This window comes from Ambystoma mexicanum, chromosome 1p (genome assembly GCF_040938575.1).
Source record: "Ambystoma mexicanum isolate Mex_15411 chromosome 1p, UKY_AmexF1_1, whole genome shotgun sequence".
Taxonomy (NCBI): domain Eukaryota; kingdom Metazoa; phylum Chordata; class Amphibia; order Caudata; family Ambystomatidae; genus Ambystoma; species Ambystoma mexicanum.
The window spans coordinates 1,355,231,541-1,355,246,740 of NC_090921.1; the positions used below are offsets into that span (position 1 = coordinate 1,355,231,541).

General features: G+C 46.6%; 1 protein-coding gene across 1 annotated transcript in view; it reads left to right on the forward strand.

Annotated features, from left to right (window-relative positions):
- DBP (D-box binding PAR bZIP transcription factor) overlaps nucleotides 1-14,598 on the forward strand; it is a 205,345-nt gene extending 190,747 nt beyond the window's left edge. Inside the window, exon 4 of the mRNA XM_069607035.1 lies at nucleotides 8,538-14,598. Within this exon, the coding sequence (XP_069463136.1) occupies nucleotides 8,538-8,753 (216 nt within the window). The 3' untranslated portion in view covers nucleotides 8,754-14,598. The remainder of the gene's footprint in view (nucleotides 1-8,537) is intronic.
- The last annotated feature ends 602 nt before the right edge of the window (nucleotides 14,599-15,200 follow it).

Sequence of the window (15,200 nt, forward strand, 5' to 3'; positions counted from 1 at the left end):
CCAAAAAAACATGAAAGTACCCTGGAATTTATGGTCTTAGTTCACTTCGATCTTACCAATTGGATAAAAGTGATATATTGCAATTGGTTGTAAATTCAAAAACCCAGACTGGGAATTTGGTGGCACGGTGATGTGGAGTAAACATCTGCCCCTCACTCCGGTAGTGAGGGCGAGAGGAAGCCAGGTCAATGAATAATGTTGCCTCAGGCAAAGGGATATTGAAGCACCACCCTCCATTGAAATTAGGCCAGATGTGATGTTTTAGAGGCCATGTGGGTCTACGTGGTTCCTCCCTGTTGCTGATACCCTTGGAAACCGACTAGAATAAACGTACCGTAGACCTGACCCTTTAGACGCCTGCACTCAACGACAGAGATGTACAGGTGGATGTGGGATTCATATTCACTTTGACCTCCAGAAACAGGATGTTTAAGCGCCTGACCTTCTGACAGACCTTAAAAGTGATGTAGACAGACTTCCACTTTTCTGCCCCTCTGTCACTGCAAGACTGGCATGGCACTCCCTTTAGCGGCGAAGATTAGTCTGACGTCTGGAGCTGTCATACCCCATTCGAGAGCCCCCTACTCTTGCCCCAATTACAGATATTCTTCCCTTTCAGCAGTGGCATTGGAGCATGTAGCATAAGCAATCAAAAACGAGCTGCAGGGGGCATTATGCTGAAACAGTTCAGCAATGCTCTGGTATGGCTTTCATACAGGGCCAGTCCTATAATGATGCAACCTAAGCCGGCCGCCAAGGGTACCACCAACAGAAGGACACATGGTGGGAAGAAAGGGTACCACCAACAGAAGGACACTGGGGGGAGGAAAGGGTACCACCAACAGAAGGACACTGGGGGGGGGGGGAAGGGTTCCACCAACAGAAGGACACTGGGGGGGGAGGAAAGGGTTCCACCAACAGAAGGACACTGGGGGCGGGGGAGAAGGGTTCCACCAACAGAAGGACACTGGGGGGAGGAAAGGGTACCACCAACAAAAGGACACTGGGGGGGGGGGGAAGAAAGGGTACCACCAACAGAAGGACACTGGGGGGAGGAAAGGGTACCACCAACAGAAGGACACTGGGGGGGGGAGGAAAGGGTTCCACCAACAGAAGGACACTGGGGGGGAGGAAAGGGTTCCACCAACAGAAGGACACTGGGGGGAGGAGAGGGTACCACCAACAGAGGGACACTGGGGGGGGGGTACCACCAATAGAGGGACACTGGGGGGAGGAAAGGGTACCACCAACAGAGGGACACTGGGGGGAGGAGAGGGTACCACCAACAGGACGACACTGGGGGGAGGAGAGGGTACCACCAAAGAAGGACACTGGGGGGAGGAAAGGGTACCACCAACAGAAGGGCACTGGTGGGAGGAGAGGGTACCACCAACAGAGGGACACTGGGGGGGGAGGTACCACCAATAGAGGGACACTGGGGGGAGGAAAGGGTACCACCAACATAGGGACACTGGGGGGAGGAAAGGGTACCACCAACATAGGGACACTGGGGGGAGGAGAGGGTACCACCAACAGGACGACACTGGGGGGAGGAAAGGGTACCACCAAAGAAGGACACTGGGGGGAGGAAAGGGTACCACCAACAGAAGGGCACTGGTGGGAGGAGAGGGTACCACCAACAGAGGGACACTGGGGGGGGGAGGTACCACCAATAGAGGGACACTGGGGGGAGGAAAGGGTACCACCAACATAGGGACACTGGGGGGAGGAAAGGGTACCACCAACATAGGGACACTGGGGGGAGGAGAGGGTACCACCAACAGGACGACACTGGGGGGAGGAGAGGGTACCACCAACAGAAGTACACATGGGGGGAGGAAAGGGTACCACCAACAGAAGGACACTGGGGGGAGGAAAGGGTACCACCAACAGAAGGACACATGGGGGGAATGAAAGGGTAACACCAACAGAAGGACACTGGGGGGAGCAACCAGTTTGCCTTAAAAATATGAATGCTGGCCCTATCGTGATGGAGGGCACTAGAAATCGCAAATTAAACACATTTGGTCAAGGCTGCAGGATTAAAACACCACTCGCATAACTAACGTTAAAATGAGGAGGAAAAAGAAGCAAAAGAAAGAAATCTGCATATCGCAAATAAAATTCTCTCAATCATTATGCGCGTCCAAGCAGTCAGAATTCCAACCTACCAGCCTGTATGTCTAACAAAGCAGCTCCGAGTATAATGAACATTGACGTCTAACAAAACAGCTCTGAATGTAATGGACATTGAGGTCTAACAAAACAGCTCAGAGTGTAATAGACATTGAGGTCTAACAAAACAGCTCTTCGTGTAATGAACATTGAGGTCTAATGGAACAGCTCTGAGTATAGTGAACATCATGCGTGTCTTGATAGTCTGTGGGGATGGTTTCCATGCAGACTAAAGATGGGGCGAATCCAACCTAATTCTCATGTGTATACACTGGTAAAGTCACACACAACATTTTGAAAAAGGTTCAGGGCCTCATTACAATCTTGGCGGAATAGGTTAACGGGTGCCGCTAATGGATGCGGACCCGTTAAACCCATTCCGCCTGATTACGAGGTCCCCTCGCGGGACCCAGTAAGGACACCTGGTAAAACCGTAATCGGCCCGTTGTTAGCTCCCTGCACCCATTCCCATTGAGCCCTATGGGGGCTCGAATGGGAATGGGGAAGGTCCGGCCCGGGTTCCCTGAGGGAGGAATTACCGGGCCCTCCACACTCGGAATGGCCCGGTAATTCCCCATTCAGGGAACTCGGACCCGGTTTTGGAGGCAGCCATGCCGACAATAGCGGCATGGCTACCGCCAAAGCCGTAATGAGGCCCTAAGTCTTCGCTGTAAGCGAAGACTTGTCACTAAAGCAAGGTGACATCATCCAGAATATGACAGATGTGGAACTCGACCTCTGCATCAAATCTTCAATGAGACTGAAAGGCTCTGGTGAATAATGTAGCGGCACCCTGGCAAAACCCCCAAATGCATTATGCACTCCATTTCCGGCAAACAGAACCTCCTCTTCGTGCCTCCCCAGCCTTTCTACCCAATGCCTAGCAGATATTACTGCCTTCCCGCGACCCACATGCAGGTTTCTCAGAAAGGGGCCTATCTATCCAAGCTATGTTAAAAGAAGGTCCACTGGGACCCAAACTGGGCCTGCAGCCTTATTATTCTGACAATAGTCCCAAAAACCCTCTTGATCGTGACTAAATCGGTTGATTCATTCAATGGTGTATTACTATTGCAAGGGTGCTAAAAGTCCCAATCATCTCCCCCCTCACAAAAAGAGGCTCTTGAAATGATTGACCCCTAACACCTCTTAAAAATGGGGCTAGCATTTGTAGTAAAATCCACCCTTTACTCAAATGAGGTTATTTTGTATTAGTACCCGGCGTGGCGTGAAAAATAAAAAAGCCACTTACCTGTTCCGAGCCTTACCTGCTACTAATCCTTCACGCCGGTCCTCGCCTTTCTTCCGTGTTTCTTCAGGCCGCCATGGAAAGGGAGAAGGGACTACAGGTAGTCCCTTCTCCCTTTTCCATGACGGCCAGTTTTTACCATTTTTTTTTTAACATATGAGTCAATGGCCGCCATGGAAAGGGAGAAGGGGTTACTATTGCCACCATGGAAAGAGAAAGCAGACTACGTTTTTCTGCCCGCGGCAGAAATGTATTTTTTTTTTTAGTTTTTTTTTCCGACTGCGAAATGCAAAGCGTCTCGCAGCCGGAAAAAAACACCATCAGTACCTCAGTCTAAGGGGCTGGGGTACAAATGGCAATAAGCCTCTCGACTGCAGGCCATTACCGCCTACGTGAATGCCCCCGGGGCCTTCATTAAGGTCCTCACTACTCTTGGGCCTGTAACTAGGGGCCCCAGAGGCATTGACTTATGCGTTAATGGCCCGCACTCTCGGGGCTTATTGCCTAAATAATATATAATCTAGTTTCTTCACCATAACACAGCAAGGAGCAGCATCTTCTTCACATGTTTTTCTACCGCCCTTATTTCAATATTTTCAGCATAATACATTCATTTAATCACCATTCACTCATTATCCCTATAATTGGAGAACATATTTTTGTAACCAGGAAATTGAAACCGGCAATAATATCTATCATTGGAGGTCGAAAAATGGTGTATGTCATCCTGGGCAAGGTTACAAACTTCAGAAATAGGCTCATCACCATAAATCGTTTCTGTCTCCCCATTCCATCAACTTCATTCATCGTGGTTATAAACAGAAGAAGCTTGTACCCGTGAAACGGTCACAGCTAACAAAAATACATCCCAATCACTCTTCCGTCTATGGATTACGCGCATCCCAATAATCCTAAACCAAGCCTCAACTACCGCCAAAAACCCGTCAATGTTGGAGGGTTTAGCGCCCATGCAATTCGTGTAAACTACTGAGGTATTACTTTTTATGGCCATTTGCTAACTGTCGGGCCGTATTCACAGCCTAACCTAACCAAGACAATGCTGCTACATGATTGCCCAAGAAGGCAATACATTCCTTATTAGACTTAAATGTTTATTATAGACATTATACTAAACAAAACCAAACCCTTTTTGTGCATGCGCAAGATCACCTTGAGCATTTCAGAGGGTCTGTTTTTGGTGCGCACTTCCTCACAAAAATATGAAGAGAACAACATTTCTCTGACCACCTTTTCAGATTTAGAATTTACTAAAATGCAATCATTAGACCTGTCTATTTTCCGGTTGCCGATCAAATTGACCTGTTTCATCATTAAAATGCTACCCTGAGCGGAGTCCCACTGTGCCCCATATTCTGTGAATCAAAATAACATTTTCCTTAATAAGAAACCAAAGTCTTCTCTTGTGTCTGGGGACAACTTAGATGGAAACATTAATGGTTACACCTATATGTGGGGTGGAGGGAGGCGTATTTTCCAAGGATGAGGTTTCCCTGCCCACCTTCATCTCTCTCAAGCCATCTGAAGAGGCGGCATTCCTATTTTGGAGAGAAAGATGTTGTTCCAGTTTCTTGGTCCCCTTCGCCTGCTATGTCTGGATGTCTCTTGGGTTCATGGATTTCATGTGGTGAAGATAGGCCAGGCTGGGTGTCAACCTGGATCTGTCCTCCTTTCTTCCATTTGGCCTTCTAAATAGGATTCAGTATTGGCTAACTTCTGTAAAAAGTGTTGGAGCTCGTACTCAAAAATATTTAAGGACTTGTTGATCCTAGTTTCCAACAGCTTTCCTTAGATCATGGGTTCCAACATAGGGGGTACAGAAAGACCAGTAAAACTATTCCCATGTAGTTGTCTGTCAAGTAGCGCAGGGACTGCATGCATCTTGGAGCCCGCCTCCTTCTTAACCTCCTACAAACGCCTTCCGTAGTTCAAACATTGCCCTCTGATCCATATTCCCAGCAGAGCTCATCCCCATTCCTACCCTCATCTTGTTAGTTGGAACTTCTACTTGTGTCCCTACTTGCGTGCCAGACTCAGAATGATGTCCCTGTGACCCTTCTTTATTGACCCTTCTTGGTAATTATGCCAGGATTCCCAGCAGCGGAAATTCCCATGTTTGTTAACGTACTACTTGCAGGTGACTGTTATGCTCATTTTCCAAGGCACGCAGCGTCTTACTCGTTGTGTGTTACTTGGTCATATAAAAGACTTAGGTGAAATCAAAGGAATAACTGGGCCAATTTTTCCTTTTTTTTCAGCCCCTTATTCTCAATCACCCCCAGTCCGTCCTGTGCCGGGGGGGCTTCCACCTCTCAATTTGGGGAAGATATACAGCCCCCAATGATAACCATCTCCGGTCCAGTCACCGGCTGAACTTTCCACAGAGAATAAAGAAACACTTGTCTTCTGCTAACTCTTCCCCCTAACTCCAGCCCATTGGAGCCTTCCATTCCTCCACACATCTGGGACTACCCCATATTGCTTACTGTTCATCTAGAATAGGGTTTTACACCTGCTGGGGCGTGATGGGTCTTATTGCTAGGCAGCCTGTGGATGGGCTTCCAACATGAAAGACTGCCCCGGACGGTATCCCTACGAAATATCCTCACCATCAGATCAAAATTGACAACAGCTTCGTGTCGTCTATGTGAAAACCCTGATCAACTTGAAACTGTTAGACATCTCTTGACGTCTTGTCCTGCATTGTCTTCAGAAAGAGAGGCTTACTTGGCACCGCTAATATCTTACCCTTCGACAATAAGCGAAGAGACTGGCTGGTGTCGGCTTATTTCTGGCGATTCTGCCAGATGGTCGAGGGCCGCAGCCAAACTTTTGGACATTGCCTTAAAAAAAGCAACTTTGGGAAATCTCAATCGCCAAAGGGTTACTGATCAGTCAGAGAACGAAAATGTACAAACTGGTATTTGACCTTCCCAAGAATGAAATTAAGAGCGGTATCCCAAGTAGCCTCATAAGAACTATTCGCAAACAAACACAAAAAACTATTTTGTAAAAATCTTTTACTGGTTAAATACAAAAAAAAAAAAATAAATATCCCCACCAAATATATTGTTGTAAATATGGCCGTTTGTCTCGCCATAGGCAATATTTTTGGGGGGGATAATTTGTGGGAGGGGGGGGTGTCAATATCACTGATATTTGTGTATTGCAATATTTTTGCGGGGATATTAACACACGGAACCCCCGGACTGTGTGTTTCTTGTGTCCTTTGTGCACACTTCATGATGGATGGGGATTTTAAACCTGCAGAGAGACTCTGGGTCCTAGTGCTAGACACATTACGACCAGTCTTCCAATGGCAAAGAATGACCTGCACCAGATTCAGTGTTCTGTAATAATTACTAGTTGGCCGGAGGGGAGCAAGCTTCGTCGATGAACAAGACTCTGACGTTTAACTCTTCAACCATTCTAAGTGCCTTTAAATAGCTCTCCATGGCAGAGCGGGCCGCACAGAAGAAATGTATCAACCATGAAGAGTGCAGAAAGGAAATGAATGATACGTGGCCTTCAAGACCTCGAGAGTGTGACCTTTCTCAAACAGGCAGTCTTCCAAATTAGCTTCTGGATCAGTACAGGCGAAGGTGCCAGATGCCTAAATCAAGCACCGAAATTAAGCAAAATACTGCTTTCTGCAAGGCAACTCATTGCTCCTACTCCTCTAGGCAGTGCCAATGACGAGCAAATGAAGGCTCAGCCCAAATGCCTGGCTCAGATCTGGCTAAGCCTTTATGTCCAGAAAGCAGTAGTAGCACCAGCTTCTTCCTATAAGAGGTTATCTGGCTGGTCCATGCCAAAACAGTTATTCAAATCCAAGTTCCTGCTCCTCTCCATGCACGTTTCATAGTGTTTTAAAGCTTATGTGGCATTTTTAAATGTGATGCCTTCACTGGCACGTTTATTGTTTTGCCAGATGGAGCCAGCCAAACCTTTGGCTTGGTTCTGCTGCTGAACGGTTTGCCCTCTTCTAGTCCTTACTGCGTCGCTCCTTTTGTGAAGAGCCTCCCACCCGTCGGGTAGCCATCGATTCATTCAGGCGTGTCCCCGTGGTGCCCCAGGTCAGGTCCTGAGATCTCTATGCAGTTTCAAAATGTGTTAGCATGAAGTTAAGGTGACTCAGCAAGATGGGATACAATACTCTACTGAACAACTACTGAGGTCAATCTCCTAAGACTCCCTGGTAATGAATGAGAGTAAAGGGTGCGGAGGAGAGTAAACTGACTCTGGTATCAAAAGTCAAGAAAATAATGAGAGGAATGAAGTACCCATAATCCATGGGCACTCCCGTCCCCTACACACCTATGGACACTGGAGATAACTTCCAGTCAAGATTAATTCAAATGTTCACTTATTCATTCAATACTTTATACATACATTTCCATAAATCGATTCAACACATTTGTGTCCTTTAGACTTGGAAAAAAAGAGAATTTATTCTAATTTGTTCCAGGATTTATGTATTGTGATGAACACTTGCCTGTTATTTTATACCTCTGTGCAACCTGCAACAGCATCCTTATAGCATATATCTCCGAGCAAACTTTTCCCTCCCTCAAATTCAGTGGTGAAATATGGCGTGTTTTCACTGGGCAATTTTATATAATCTAAAATAAATGTATAGAATTACCGTTTTTAAAATCCTGAGTAACTTTTATATGTTTTAAAGATGGTGTGCAGGTTTATTAAAACATTAATTAAACACCTTTTAAAGTTGTTTTCAAGTTGGAATTGCTTGCTAAATTGTCTACTTGGTTTCAGAATGTTTCCTTTGTGAGTAAAAAATCCAACTATGTCTATGTTATGGGATATTTTGCGTTAACTTTGAATTAGAAAACATTCCCAATGAACTCTGGAGAACTTTATTTGAAATTGAAATGTCCTAAAATACTGCAGAGGTATGGTCTCCCAGGTGACGGGGATACTAGGTACAGTTACATCAACCTTTAATGTCAAAGATTTTGTGCAATTGTTGACTGTTGAACGCATGATAGATACATGCCAGTGCATTTTTGCCATGTACATTGTGACAGTCATGAACGATGGACCCTTACACGCATATATGTATCTCCCTTTCCAGGATGAGAAATACTGGAACCGCCGGTACAAGAACAACGAGGCCGCCAAGCGCTCCCGGGATGCCCGGCGCCTGAAGGAGAACCAGATCACAGTGCGAGCCGCCTTCCTAGAGAAGGAGAACGCTGTACTCAGGCAGGAAGTGGCCAACATCCGCCAAGAACTGTCCCGCTATCGGAACATCCTCTCCAAATATGAATCCCAGCATGGAACCTTGTAGACAACTGGCACACAAATGGAAATGGACAAACAAAAACAAGGATATGATCTTTCTTTTTTTGTATCTTCCCTCCCGGCTCCCCCCCTATGTGGGTGTGCACGAATTTACACAACGATCGAGAGCTCCCCTTTCTCCCAGCTCGTCTCCAAGGACCTGGTAAACCGATGACGAGAAGATGATGATAACCCTGGGAGTGCATCGGCGCAGGGTGCATCAGAAAAAGGCAGACTCATAGAGACAGAGTGTGTTGGTCTTGTGTCTTTTGGATTGGGTGCGGTGAAGCCACGTTAGACCATGGGCTTCGCGGCACCTTCTACAAGGTCATTGACCTCGGGTGCTACTGTGTGTGTATGCTGGTGGACACTGAGTTGCATTCCAGTGAAACAGACTTGAAGCTGCCATGAGGGCAACATTGTGGAAGGGGAGGGAGGGAGGGCAAGCACTTTTTCGTCAATTAGCACACATATGACGATACATGCACAACGATTGAGTCAGAGTACAACAACGTCTTGGGCATATTCGCGCCCCCACCCCCAATTTCTTGCTAGGAACCGCCTCTGTGCAAATGTCATGTCAACTATTAAGATATCCATTGCCTATTATGGGAGATGCTGTCCCAGGTACGAGAGGCAAGTCATTCGTTGCCCTTGGGAGACACTTGTCAGTTGACAGCCATGTGCAAACTAATCCACTGTCTATTGGTTGATAACCCTGGAGGCTCCTGTCAATCAAACTACAGATTATTTCCACTTCCATTTCCCCTTCCTTGGCGCCTCCAGGGAATGCAATGGGAGATGGTTGCTTAATCCCCAGTGATGTCAGGGTCTAATGAGAGTGTTGGCATTATGTCTCCCTTGCGCTTAGCAGGTTTCTATACCTCCTTGCATTTTTCTAGTTTTTGTGAGCATTTCACGTTGGAGGAGGGGGAAACTCTTTGTAAATGCACCTGCCCCTTTGGCATGCCAATGTGTTTTGCAATTTCATCCGAGCCTTCACACACCTACCCACACAATCACACACACATCCCTACACAAGGCCTCAGGGGCACCTTGTTGTGTGATATTATATGATTGGTTATTTATAATGCACTTACTACCCAGAGGTTTCTAAGCGCAGACCCGGGATCGAACCTGTGTTTGCTCTGTGTCGTCTTGTTTCCAAGTCGAGCACGTTGCCCCTGAGCTATCCTCCCGGCAGCATATGAGACGCTCAATAACAGCACAAATTCATGCCATCTCTTTGACAACCAAGTCTTACTCTCACATGAAAGGCCTTTTCAATCCCAGACTGAGTATGGATCTCTCTGAAACCACCATAAGTGATGGGGAAAAGCTATCTAAATGTAAGGTGGGATGCTATGTTTTCAGCAGCTTAGGAAGCTTTGGACACAAAGGAAGCTTGAGCAACTTCACGGCCAGGTATTACGAGCAGAGTTTGTAGGCGCGCAAGGGCAAGCAATCTCCCCTGTTGAGTGCACCTAGTTGTTATTGATGCATAGAGGCTCTGGTGTGAGTGGCACTGAAGTATGCTGGAGGCGTGTGGAAGGCCCAGGGATGTGTGGTGCCCAGGAGCAGACCATGAAGCAGAGGCCGGGTGTTGGTATGAGGGCCATGGGAGGGTGTCGATGACTAGCAAGGGTCCATGTTGAACCATTTGGCGCCTGTGCTCTAGTCCCAGATGCCGACCTGTCTCTTCCTTTTGGCGTGGGTGCAGACGTGGACGGAACCACTGGAATAACTTTGCTGAAAATTGTGGTGGGGAAATGACCTCTCAATTAAAGGGTCCCCCGCCGAATGAGCCGGACAAAAAGGTGTGCCACAAAAGTTGAGGGCGGGGGAGCACCCTTGTTCCCCCTTAAAATTACGCCCAAGGGGGGAAGGTTTGTTTTTCAAGTGGTTGTTATCCTGTACCCCAAATCCGGCATGGCCCAAATAAATCTGCATCCTTAAGCACTGGAAGGTATGGGTTGCGGATAGAAAAAAGTACCCTACAGACCAAGGATATGACAATGGCAGATGCTTAAGCGGGGATATTCGTCCCATTTGAAATTCAATCCTTCACCAGAAGGGAAAAGCTGTGAGATGGTCATGGAGCAATGGTATAATGTGTTTGGCAAGTATGCTAATGGGGGCGGCATCATTTATTTTTGTTTTCCTTTGCAGAGACTGTACTCTTACACTCCTGATGTCTGTCTGGTCCGCCTGCCCCGGTTGACATGAAGTTTGTCTCTTCTCTCAGACTCCATCGAAAATGTAATTCATAGGATGTAGAAACATACCACAATGTAGCTATCTTGAGAAGGCCTTCCCCTGACACTGCATTCATCATTCAATGATATTGCCTAAACAGGTCTATAGAAATGTCAGAAAATGAAACAGGTTAGTTGACCTGTACATATCCGATTGCAGAAACCCTTCATATTTGCTCCCTTCCAGTAAGACTTATCTATCCTTATTGGTGCCAAGAAGTCAGACTTACCAAATTACGCTATAGCTTGTGTACAGTCTCAATAAAGATTGCTTCTCCTGAAATTCCACTAAAGTGACACACGTGCCTTTTGTGGACATCGCCGTAGATTATATGAACATCTATTGGTGATTCTGAAAGCCTGACACAGTTTTAGCACATGCAGTCGGCATCGTTACGATGTGCTGAAAACATTGCCATGGCGATTGCTGATTTCGGCAACGTAACCAACTGGGCTAACAATAGACTGTCTCTTGGGAACATTGCGACCTGGCAAGTAGGTGAGAAGGAGGGACCCCTAGATGGACAGTCTTGGCTACTCTTCGGCAAAGAACCTGGCGGCATGCAGTTGCCGCAGATGCAATGCATTCACAAGGGGTGTGGGTGGAGGATCTGGATGTCCTCATCTGAACTTAGCTTGCTGGATCTGTCCCCAGGAGAAGATGTTTGTCTCACATGCTTGGGTGCGGTTCAGACACGCCCCACACCACTCTTAAAGGAGAAGCCTCCTATCGTCTTTTTCTCTCTGCTCAAAGGGGTTTACTGATTTGCCTGGTTCTCACCCAGCCCGTGCGGCTTTAAAGCATCTGCATTTTAAACCACCAAATTCTCGGTGGTTGCTCCAGCTGTCACTCTCACTGAAAGACTTTCCTCCTGCTGTTCACGGCAACCCAGACTGGTCCAGTGTGCACCATGTGTAGGGCAATGTGTCAGAATTTGCACAAAGTTTTTTAGTAGGATGGCCATCACCAATATATAGGCAGGATTGCCGTCCCGTGGTCACACATGATGTAGCTTCAGTGAAGCTGACCAACACACCTGGGTGAGGCGAAGCCTACACCGTAAAGGGCACCCAATTGAAAGGTTAAACTTAAAGTTATTGTTATTTATTTGAAGTGGTTTTATGATGAAGTTTTAGTGTTCTATTTTGTTTTTACTCATAGCTTGCAGGCGATCGCCCCAAGAACCTTTCGGGTGCAGTGCCAAATGTCCACTTCCCAATAGATCAGCCGGCTGTAGACTCTGGCAGGAAGAGAGGGGGTTCCCGCTGACCCCAGGATCAGGCGTGCTGGAAAAATGCTTATGATCCAATCATTTGGAAGGTTCAGAGACGAAGAAACACAATTTACTTTTGACAGTCTTCACCCCTTGCTCAGACTCTAAATAGGCATGCATGATTAGGTGCAGTGGGGCAGGTGGAAGGCGGCCGTGGTGGCTTGGCCATCGTGTTTTAGACAAGGTTGACTCTAGGGATGTGTAGGAAAGCACTTTTTGGTTATGTCACGGTAGCAGCACTGGTATTATCATATCCTGGTCTGGTAGGGTCCCTTATAAGACGTGTATATTTTTATGTTATTTTTGATTGGGGGCGGGGGAGTATTTTCATAGGAATTGCACTACACAGCTCAGGTCAGGTGAGGTAACAGCATCTAAGAAGGGGTGTGCCCCACAAGCCAGTGGAGAAAAGTCTCCAGCTTTGGCTAAACTAGCTTAGTATGATGAGATGTGTCTTACCTTCTCAATTAATGGTCACCCCTGATTTCTGCCACAGAACATGTACCCCCTGCCCCCCTTGTCCTTTGTGTCTTCTGCTACGCCCACCCATAGAACTCTGCACTTTATCCTCGGGGGCTCTGTACCCCCAGCATGCATTTCCAGTTCACATTGTTTCTAGCGGAATGACAAAGAAGACGATATGTAGTCTCAAACCATGCCTCTTCATCAATATAATGATGATGATAGGTTATTTATAACGCGCTTAATACCCAGAGGTTTCCAAGCGCAGACTCAGGGATTGAACTTGTGTTGCTCTGTCGTCTTGCTTCCAAGGCGAGCACGTTGCCGCTGAGCTATCCTCCGGAGTGTGGATAGCTACCAAGAGGCCACATGTCAGGTGACACCTTGCACCGCTCCTTGTACTTCAGGCAGCTGCACATTACATTCTTGGACTTGTAGTTTTGCTTTTACCAGGGTAGGCGTGAGCCTGCCAGTCCCAGAATGCAAAGTATTGTTGGCTCAAAAGCCAGGCTGGCTGAAACTTTGCACGTGACTTTGGGTCACTTTGCAGCTATGCCTGTGAAGGGACCTACAAACACCAAAAAGGCTGCTTACTCTGGAGCGGTGACCAAGGAGCGAACAGAGTCTGACGAAGTTGAAGAGTGGCCATAAAAGTAGCACTGATATTAGTGTTCTTTAATTGGTTAGGGTTGTTCTCGCATTAAAGACTATCTCTCATGCTTTTCTTTCCTATTATATAATATATAGAAGTCAACTCTGCTTATGCAGCTTTGAGGTCACAAAGAGCTCCCCGGCGTGTACAGACCATCCTGTCCACCTGTTGCATTGAGGTACTTGTAGTCATGTAACTGTATGCAAATAAATTAGAGGAAGAGCCAAAATACAAGAAAAATAACCCAGTTTTTGCATTCAGTGGTTCTCTAACATGGTCCAAGGACAGGGATATCCCTGGCTTTAAAGCAGCTGGCTCTACAGATCCCCATATTGAAAGTCATCCCAATTGTTTTTTCATCCACGGTTGTCTATGCCAGTCTGTACAAAATCTGTTACCAGTGCCTAGCATTACCAGGGGCCTCTATGCCACCCGAGACATAATGGTTTGAGTCCTTGGCTTTTCGTTTTTCAAACTAGTGAAATATCCTCAATTAGTCCATTTGTAGTAAACCAAGGGGCAAAGCCCCAGAATACTTGAGGTTGGTAAAGGAAAGCCTGGGGCTGGAAACACGATGACCACAGTAGTGCTGGGCCTGTTGTCTGTTTTGTCGGCGGACTCAGCAAGGAAACCAAGAATTGGATAAGCCAAAGGCACACACTCCTCGGTCATTGGAGGCCAGAGTGAGGTAGCTGGCCTAACGATGAAAGACTTCAGACCCCAATGCCGTCCACGCACCACACCACCATTTGTGAGGTCAAAAAAGAACTGTCTTACAGGCGCATGAGTAAAGATGGGCAGTCAACCACAAAAGGCTTTGGGAACCACTTGTGGAGACATCGCATGTCACTGACATTCGGTTCAAAGATGTATAAGTAATTGTTGTGTCCAAACTTTAGGTCTTTGCGTACCCCCGTTGTACCGTTTCAGTGTTAAAAGATGGCATTGTCAAGCAAGTGGCATTCTGGGAGTTCACGGCCTTCCGCTGCGACTCAGAACAAGTAATGCAACAAATTGGTTTTCTATGAAGAGTGATACAAAGCTGCTGTGTGGACTGTCCTGTGGCACCCAGGTGCATGTCAAGTGACCCCCCCCCTCTTGAAGAGAAGCACGTATTCTTAAAGTTGCCAAAATGTGGTTATTTTTAGCACAACAAATATATATAAAAGAGAAAAGAATGGAACATATATATATATATATAAAAAAATATATATTTATTTTCACACCCTTGAGAAAGAGTTTTCGTTTCCTATATACAGAGCAATAAGGTAAACTGCAGGGTATGTGATATCGAGCTATCATTGTAAGTCTGAGGGAATGGCTGGATGAGATGATGACGTGGACTTTGGAGATGATAGCAATGAAAAAAGCATCTTCGTTTTCATGCACCTTTCTGTGTTCTACCCATTTGGCAGTAAATCTCGGTTTAGGACTGGCTGTTCTTTCTTTATCGGTTGGTTCGCCTACAAATCTTTAAATGCACATGAATTTAGAGACCATCAACAATGCTTTGTCCTTTGGTCGAAGAAGCGTAGAATTTGGTCTGTCCATATCCTAAGGTTGTCCAGATCTTTTGGACGATAACTCCTATGATTCCCCCAACATTGGTTATTCTGGCTATTGCTGATGGGAGTTGTAGTTCAAAACATCTAGAGAAGCAAAGGTTGTAAACCCCAGGTCTGGTGAAACCTTGCCAGGGCATGTGTGGGTCAGATTGGTCAGAAAGTATAATCTACCTGGTATTGCTGGGTAGAAAGGAAACATCCCCTTAGTCCTCCCAGTTGTGGCCGATGTTCAGCAGGACCTGGAAA